Source organism: Papaver somniferum, chromosome 7 (assembly GCF_003573695.1).
Source record: "Papaver somniferum cultivar HN1 chromosome 7, ASM357369v1, whole genome shotgun sequence".
Lineage (NCBI taxonomy): Eukaryota > Viridiplantae > Streptophyta > Magnoliopsida > Ranunculales > Papaveraceae > Papaver > Papaver somniferum.
In genome coordinates this window covers 7,292,826-7,302,512 of record NC_039364.1, presented here as the reverse complement: position 1 = coordinate 7,302,512, position 9,687 = coordinate 7,292,826, and the positions used below count along the sequence as shown (strand labels likewise).

The following is a 9,687-nucleotide window of genomic DNA, read 5'->3' as shown; positions in this document are numbered from 1 at the left end:
TTGCAACGAAAATGAAAACATACTACACAAACACTTCTAAAAAAGGGGATTGCAAAGCTAATGTATGAAATCATACTCAAAATTAAAAAAAAATCAACACTTTCAATTCTGAAACTATGAAAAGTCGGCAGAGTCGACGAATGAAGAACATACCAACTATATCTGGCCGGCAAGGTCTACGGATGAATAACATGCCGACTTTATCCGGCCGGCAAGGTCGGTGAATGAAGAAGATGCCGACTTTATTATTTTTGACACAGAGGAGCCTGTTGTAAATGCTTCACTAGTCGGCATCTTATTGATTTTTTACCTTGCCGGCTACCTTATAGTCGGTAAGGTCGACAGAAAATACCATGCCGACTATAGGATTGTTTGACATACAGAGAAAGGTGTTACAAATGCATAATTAATTGGCAAGGTTTTAATTTAATAACCTTGGCGACTAAACTATAGTCGGCAAGGTATAAAGATGAATACCGTGCCGACCCTGTAAATATTACTTTCAGAAACAAAACTCTTTGAAAAGTCGGCATGCTATTCATCTTATAACCTTACCGACTAAAAATAATATATGAAAAGTCGGCATGCTATTCATCGTATAAGCTTACTGACTAAAAATTAATATGAAAAGTCGGCATGCTAGACAAACAAATACCATGCCGACTGTGTAACTACAATTCAACAATTTCAAATTTTGTGATATAATTTGTCATTCAAATAACAAAACAAAGTACTAGAATGAATTTGAAAGAATTAAACGACAATAAAAACAAAGGGATATTTTGACTTTGGGTCACAGAAAAGTGATCAGAATTGCGTTTGGGTCACCGTAAAATTTTAATTAGAGTTTGGTCACATGACCGTTGTTGACCATCTTGACAGTTATAGAATCTTTTAAATGCGTAAATGACCGACTAATACTGGAATTAGAGATTATTTATTGAGTTTGCCATTTAACCGGTACAGTTAAATATAGAACCCCTTGCACGAATACTTCTTCGGATTTTCCATCTAATCTGGCACATTTCTGGTCTCCACGTCTATGGGTGGTCGTGATTTGCCCAAACAATTATCTAAAAAGGAAGAAAAAGAAGAAGTCGTCTTCTTCTTCTCGTTATTTGGTCAACCCTATGGCACTATCAACAGTTGCAGATCTCGTTTATCTAAACTTAGAAAACAAAATTCCTAATTACAAATACAATTTCATTCCATTCTAATAACCCATTTCTCTGATTCATTCCCATTTTTCTCCGTTGATCGATCAAATCTTATTTTCTTTGCTTATCACCATTAATGGATGTGCGGATGCATGTTTATCGGGAAGAATACGCTTTGGGAGCCCAGGTCGAGCACCTAATAGGCATCAATTAGCACCAGCTTCTTTGAACAAGATTGTATGCACAACCATCTTCTTTTGACTGAATCATGGTGATATAGGAGCGAATATGTCCATATGAACAAATAAATCATTGATTCAACTGTAACTTACCTTATCGGAATCTTCTACGAGGAAATTAAAAATGCATGATCACTACACTTGGGTCAAAACATGTGTGAGTACTGATCAACTCAAACAAACACAAAATTCTTATTTCCACTTATTTCTCACCGTTAACAGATTAGTACCTTCTCCAAAACTCAAGTTATTTATCTTTTTTTTTTTTTTTTTTTTTTTTCATACTTCGATATTTTTCTTGAAGTTATTAAGAACAAGGAGATATGTTTAGAGAAGTAGGAGATGCAAAGGTGGTGGTGATGATGGTTGTGCCATAGGCGGTGATGCTTGTGCCGGAGGTGATGGTGGAGGCTGCTTGAACTGAAGTAGCGGGAGGTGGTGGTGGTGACGGTTGTGTTAACGGCAGTAGATGGAATAAGATAAATTAAAATTAATTTTGAGAAATAAATAATTAACTAAAGGTCAAGATGGTCAATAACGGTCCGTGACCCAAACTAAAAGGGTATGTTAGGGTTTTTTTAAAGTAAAAAAACTAAATTTGCTCCTTATTATTTGACCTGGGTTTTTGTGTCACTTTTTTATGAAATTGTTTTAATTTATCAAAAATAATATGGTTGGATTTTTTATACCACAAAGTTGGTCACCTAGGTGTTTTGTCACTAATTTTGTAAAAAAAATCATAATCGACGATATTTTTTCATTTGAAAACGATGAAATATAGAGTAGGAGAAAGGAATTGAACATTAGATTGATGATGAAGGAAAAGGAAAGAAATTAATAAGGTTTTGATTTAAAACCCGAAAAGGATGGTTTTGGTCATTATTAGGAAAATGGTAATTAGGTAACTTTACACATATTAGATACCCCTTAACCCTCTATTATGGTTGGGAACAAAATGTATATACCCCAATTAATCTAATAGGCTGCATTGCTGGCATAAAATATACTTTTATTCATCAATAATTAAAAAAAAAAAAAAGAAAAACGTTTTTTTTTGGTTTCTAGTTGAGAATGGAGATGCTGGTCCGTGGTCAGAACTCACTCGAACTTAGAAGCACCAGAGAAAACCGTCAGGCATGTCTCTAAATTATGCTTTTCAGCTTTTGGATTGTTAAATAGGGGAGACGAACTTGGCTTTGGCTTTTCTGATGAACTGCCTCTGCCTGAACAGGACAATGGCAGAGAAGAAGAAAACAAAAGCATAGCGTGTTTCTAGAGTTGTTCTCTAGCAGATGAAATGCACATATAATATGGTCCCAAATCCATCTTTACAACTCAAAAGACGCACTAAAAAGGAGACATCAACTACTCTTCCTAGAGTCTCATGATCCCATATGAGGATTTTAATGCTTTGGAAGCAGAATCTGTCAATTTCATAAACTACCTTTCCTACACACGTTATTGTTACAAACCAATGCAATAGGGGAATTTATGAAGAGTAGTGTACCTCAGACTGACTCAATTCATGATGGGTGCATCTCATTGTGGATGCAATTAGACTTATCTTATACATCTCCAAGTTTCTATTTCAAGTAAGCTTGAAACTTCATTTTCATACCCAAACTCAACTCTCACATGATTTACATGGGCCGATACTAGCCCATATAGAACAAAAAAATCTAGGCAATCCTGATCATTGGATCGATGGACTGATATAATAGAACCGGTATATAAATCATGCTCTCTCAAATGAAGTTTTACCATCTAGTTTCATTTTGCATAAGACAATTCACAGCAATGCATAGAGAGGAGAATCTCTCGTATAGAAACCAAAACTATAAAATCCAAATTAGTCTTCAACTAATCACATTTAAAAAACTCTAATCACCAAAGACAAACAAAAAACCAGTGTCAATTTTGATAGATCTTAGATTTAAACAAATAAACTTAACAAACTATTTATACTATATTTAACCTTAATATAATCTGATTTTAAGCCCCCCAAAAAATATAATTTTTAACATATGAGAATGAGATTTTCTCATAACCCAAAAAACAAAATAAACCATCTATATTTTACCTATTTCTTCCCATTCTACCCTTTCTTACACAAGTAATTTTCTCTTACCCTTTCCATCCATTTCCACACTGAGCAGCCGGTCTTGTTCTCACCGTCCCAGCACTAATCGGACACGTGGTGTGTATTGGTGGCACCATACAATTATACTGCAAACACACTGAACTGCTTAATGGAATCTCAGCCGTCGGATTTATCTGAATCCCAGTCAGATAATTATGCTGTAAATACAATATCTGAATATGTGCAGACATTAAACTCGCCACAAAACTCCCCGGAACTTGCCCAAAAAACTTATTATGGTTCATATATAACTTCTGCACCGACGAGAACAACGGAGAAATCTGGCCGTAGAATTTATTATGACTTACATCGACGGTCTCGATCATCACTTGATTGGACGGTAGAAGATTACCTGTAAACATATTCCTTTCCAACTGAAGATTCGAAATCGGAAATGTAAACAAATTCCCCGGAATTCCTCCCGTGAAGTAATTCTGACTCAGGTCGAGGTAATTCAACCGGTTCAAACGAGTTAACAACCGGTCAACCGGACCAGTCAAACGATTCATTGATAAAGAAAGATACTGTAATGAAGAAGGGAACGACCATCGGTATAAAGAACCGGTTAACTCATTATGTTTAAGATCTAACCGAGTCAATGATTCTGAGAAGAACGGCGGAATCCCACCGGAGAGATGATTATGACAGAGTATAAGATTGTTCAGTGACCGGAATGTACCAATTGTTCTCGGAATCGAACCGGTTAACTGATTATAACTCAAATCAATCGTTCTCAAATTCTTGAGTTCTGAAATCGAATTATGAATATCACCAGAAATGAAGTTTTTACTAATCGCTAAGAACCTTAAATTCTTCAACTGATTAAGAGTATTCGGAAGTGTACCTATAATCCGACCAGGAACGATTGATAATTCAATTAGAGATGATAATTTACCAATTGATGGATCTAAATGACCAGTTAAGCCAGTTGAACCAGCTACCGGATCACCCAGATTCAATGCGATTACTCTATCAGAAACACAATAAACACCGGCGAAATTACACGGATCAGAAGTGAAATCCCATGATGTGAAGAAATTAGAACCTGGCAAATCGTTTAATGATTTTCTAATTGCTTGTAATGCTAAGAAATCCATTGGATCTAGCATTGCGTTTACTGTGCAAAGATAGAGTAAAATGGTGATCAACGAATATAGCTTCTTCATGATGATTGATTGATGAAGAAGGAACACTTTTTTGGGGGTTTATAAAGGATAGAAGTGCAATGCTGGTGCTGGTGGTGAAGAAGAAGAAAGGCTGGAAATTTGATAAAACTTTTTCCGTGATGATTTGACAGTAGCTTCAGGTATCTCGTGTAAGGTTGGTGGGAGGGAATGCTTTAATGGAGTACTGCAAGTAATACACGGATGGTTTTAGAGGTAAAGAAGACGTGGGAGTTAAGTTTCTTCTTCTTAATCTTCATTAAATCTTGGCTTCTCAAAGAAGATGATGAGGAAGAAATTCCATTTTACAGCTGCAAATTTTCTTTCTCTGTTTTTGTGTTGGTGTCTTGGAAGAAGTTTTCTCTTTTTTGGTTTCTAGGGGTTTGGGTTTTAAGTATTCCACGGGCCAGTCAACATCCTTTTTCTCCGCCGTGTTGACGTGGATTATCTACGTGTCAGTAAAGGCTGAAACCGTAAATTTTTACTTAAAAAGCTGGACTTCACGTGATCTGATTTTGCTGGTCCATTTCCTGGTAAAAGTAAAACCAACCTCTAGACATTTTTTTCATCCATTTCACGAATTTCTGGGTAAAAGGCTTCTTTTTTTCTTTCTTTTTTTCTTTTTTTTTTTCCTCGCGTTTTTAGGGGCCACCCGAAATGATTTAGAGGCTATTAATTTATACCCAGCCAAAGACTCTAGTTAAGGGATACCCTATATGATATTGAAGTTACATAAATGCCTTTCTGGTAAAACTGTATAAAAACCAAATCAAAAAAAATTCTAATCATTTCAACTCTTCTTCTTCCAGTTTCATATTATCTTCCGATTGTGGAAGAAAAAAAACTTTCCCTCGTTCAAACGAAACATCACCGCGAATCGTAAAATCAAAACATCGTCGATTCGTTTATAAAACAATGGATAAGGGAAATGAAACCCACAGACCTAGAACAAAAAACGTTGCTCGGGGTATCGATCCAAAGATTGGGATTTTAGCAAGAAATAAAGAAATTGTTGTTGCAAATGAAGAAGAACGCGAAGAACAAGTACCCGTCGATGTAGTCGGTGGTGGCGATTCCAATAGTCAAACACTTCGTCAACTTCAAATGGCCCCAATTAGGTAAGAATCTATCATTTTTGGGGTTTATTTCGTTTTAATTCGACTAATCGAGAAAAAGAATTTCAAGGGTTTTCGGTTATTTATCCAGATTCGGACGATATTCATGCTCATTTACTTCCTAATGTAGTCGTGTTCTTCATTTCTCAAGAACATCGACGGTATTCGGGAGAAACATTTGATGGTTATCGGCCGAATATTATTGGCCATATCTTCCTGGATACAAACTGGTAATAATCGGTAGTTTAATGAATTTGTTGGCTTCCGAATATATTTAAGTAGACACACAGTATTCGGAAGTACAGTCACTACCGAATATATATATTGAAAAAATCTCAAAATTTCTGATATAGGAAAAATCCCATTTTGGGGCCAGTATTTATTCGGAAGACAATATAATGTTTTATACCTCCGATTGTGTAGGATAAAATTTTAGAGTTTCTGAAATCCAGTTGATGAATATTCGGTTGTAAACATGTTTAGTTATATTCCGATTGTTTTTCATTCGGGAAAAATATGTGTCTTCTTACTTCCGAATTTGTTCATTCGGGTTATAGTTGTGTACTTTGTCTTCCGATTGTGTAGGATGAAAAATTTAGAGCTTCTGAACTCCAATTGATGCATATTCGGTTGTAAATATGTTTAGTTAGCTTTCGATTGTTATGTATTCGGGAACAATATGTGTCTTCTTACGTCTGAATGTGTACATTCGGGTTATATTTCCATACTTTGTCTTCCGATTGTATAGTTTGTAAATATTGTTCCTTTCTTTGTTGTTTAGACAAAGTCGAGAAAGGAGGAAGAAAGTGACAGCTAGTGCTAGGAGGGAAAGGAGTGCCAAAGATAATTCAAGTGCTCAACAAAGCTTACAAGAACAAAGCAGTCAACAAGGAGTGCAACCAAGTGTTGAACAAAGTGTAGAACAACAAGGCAGTGAATAAGGGGTGCGACCAAGTGTTGAACAAGCCGCTCAACAAAGTGCAGAACCAAGTGTTGAACCAGTTGATCCAGTGCCAAGAGTAGAAGAAGAAGGACAACCAAGTGGTACCCAAAAAGCCAAAAAAGGAAAAGATGGTGTAAAGAAGGATATTTCTAAGAAAGCATCACATCTTGTCCCTCAGCACTTGAAGAAGAAGGGTATTCCAGCAGGCACAATCCTTGGGCTACCAGCGGATGAAGGAAAATTGCTATTTGGATACAAAGACTCATGGGCCAGAGAAATATACGAAACCGAGGTAATAAAATTATTATTTTTTATTAATGTATTGTCTATGTGTTATATCGTAATATTTGTATTAAATTTTTTTTTATGTACTTTAATAGGATCATCAAGATGCGGTCCGTATACTCAAACCTACCGCCGCACCAACAAAAATGCTTGCGTGGCCTTTATCCGGTGAATGTGAAAGGTTCAAGTCAATTGTTGCCAACTCGGGGTTAGCTAATGCCGCCGAGAATTCATTGTTGGAACATGATCGTGTGGCCATATCGGCGTTCGTGGAGAGAATGTATCCTGAGACCGATACTTTTCATATGCCGTTTGGGGAGATGACGATTACCCCGGATGATGTTGTGCAGATTCTTAACCTTCCCGACCAAGGCACAGCTGTGAAGTTTAACTACACAAAGCAGTTAAGTTGGGCACAACTTTATGCTCTAACTAAAAGGTGCTTAGGTTGGGATGAAGAGACAACAACAACAGAGTTTATGAGGCATGCAAGTTACAGAACAAGACAGATCAACATTACAGCTTTGATGAATATGTTCCGAGGCACCTTGGAGAAGGAAAAGAATGGAACGTTAACTGATGAGCAAGTGAACCACGCTGCCACCACATATCTCATTTGTGTATTGGGATGTGTCATATTCCCCAATACTTATGTCAACCGGATCCACGCCAACCTTATACAACTTTTGGATCCTCTCCATGAAGTCGGTGATTATTCTTGGGGCACGGCATGCCTAGCATTCTTGATGGAAGAGTTGAGAAAGGCTTCGAGGCTAGGAACCTGCCAAGTTGCCGGGAACGTGGCTCTATTGCAGGTTTTTTCTTTAACTCTATAACTCACTCTATAGTTATTCGGTAGACAATACATATGATGCATATTCATAACTCCAAAGGACGCATATTCAGTAGGAATTGATCCATCTCTTTTTCCGAATGTTGGTTATTCGGTGGCTAGGTACTTATTTTTTTTCCCGATTATATATAATCGGAAATATTCTTTTGATATTAGAACCGAATATACATGCCAGAAAAACTATAGGTTACTGAACTCCAAATGACGCATATTCGGTAGGAAATGATTCATCTCTGTTTCCGAATGTTGGTTATTCGGTGGCTAGGTACTTATTTTTCTTTTCGATTATATATAATCGGAAATATTCATTTGATATTAGAGCCGAATATACAGGCCAGAAAAACTATAGGTTACTGAACTCCAAATGACGCATATTCGGTAGGAAATGATCCATCTCTTTTTTCGAATGTTGGTTATTCGGTGGATAGGTACTCAGTTTTATTTCCGATTATATATAATCAGAAATAATGTTTGGAAATTACTACCGAATATACACAATCTATTTACTAAAACTTGGTTTCTTATGTATATAGGCATGGATCTATGACCACTTCCCTATCCTGAAGTTGGTCGGAGAGAACCCGGGGTGGTGCAAAGGTACTCCTAGAGGAACAAAGTATATATTTGAAGACAACCGTTCTAGGACAAAAGAGCAGCAGTTGATTCGCATGAGGGAGATTTTGTACCAATTGAAGGCCTCGGACGTATGCTTTGATCCATACAAGGAAGATCGAGCCAGTGGGCATATAAATGTCCGGTCGGACTTGTCCCTTTATTTTGGACCATTGTGGCACCCCACAGGATATGTGATGTATAACCCCTCTAGGGTGATGCGACAACACGGGTATATACAACATCAACCTGTGGAGAAAATGGGGGATTACTACAAATTGGAGTTGGAGTTGTGCTCTTCTAGTGTTGATAATCTCACGATTGTTCACACAGGCCCACCTACTGTTCTTGATAACTGGGATAAGAGGAATGACTTCATTATCGACACTGGTAGACGAACCACCCGAGGTGATGAAAATTCTCCAGAATATATGAGTTGGTATAACAAGGTATCACATCCTTTGATTATCCGTGAAATCAAATCCAACACTACTGCGGCGGGTTCAAGTTATAATTGTATCATCAAAGACAAACCAGCTGGTTATGATAGACTGGTGCGTGTTCTTATATTTTTGTTCATTTTATATTATTCCTATAAATCTTAGGTAATTACCGTTTGATGTTATATATACCCGTATAAAAAACAGGTGAATAGGTTCAAGCGTATTTCCAAAATGTTAACTGCATGCCTGAAGAGCGGAGATCCCATGCCAGCTGAGAAGATCAAAGAGGCTAGAGATCTAGTTGATAATATGGATAACAAAGATTATGCTTCCCAGTTTGGGGAGAAAGTCACGAAGAGGCATCCGCCCAAGGTGGCAGTATCAAAGACGGGTAAAAGAACTCGAGCTTCATCGAGCGCTAAAGCTTCTCCAACTGAAGCTGCTCCAACTAAAGATGCTCAAACCCGTGGTCGTGCAGGACTGGGAGGTAGTCACAGTCGTAAAGTAAAGAAGAGCAGATAAATGACAATGATTTTTGTTGTACATTCGGAAGTTTGGGTAACTAAGTTAGACAAGTTCAAATGACAATGATTTGTGTGGTACATTCAGAAGTTTTGGTAACTAAGTTAACTTCCGATTAATTCAATTTCAAAATTTGAAAAGTATCAGTTTTTTCCCAAATTCTGATTTTTGGGCCATCGTACATTAGGGACTTTACAAAAAACATTATCCTCTGA

The 9,687-nt window shown here is 37.1% G+C and overlaps 1 protein-coding gene across 1 annotated transcript; it reads right to left on the bottom strand.

Annotated features, from left to right (window-relative positions):
* Positions 1 to 3,292: 3,292 nt before the first annotated feature.
* LOC113295055 (probable leucine-rich repeat receptor-like protein kinase At1g35710) lies at positions 3,293 to 5,055 on the bottom strand. The gene has a single exon (XM_026543415.1). It carries the CDS (start codon positions 4,700 to 4,702, stop codon positions 3,521 to 3,523), a length of 1,182 nt encoding a protein of 393 aa, XP_026399200.1. The 5' UTR covers positions 4,703 to 5,055; the 3' UTR covers positions 3,293 to 3,520.
* Positions 5,056 to 9,687: the final 4,632 nt, after the last annotated feature.

Bases quoted from the DNA above. Each gene is read 5' to 3' on its own strand.
- LOC113295055 (XM_026543415.1), bottom strand. From the start codon at position 4,702: ATGAAGAAGCTATATTCGTTGATCACCATTTTACTCTATCTTTGCACA.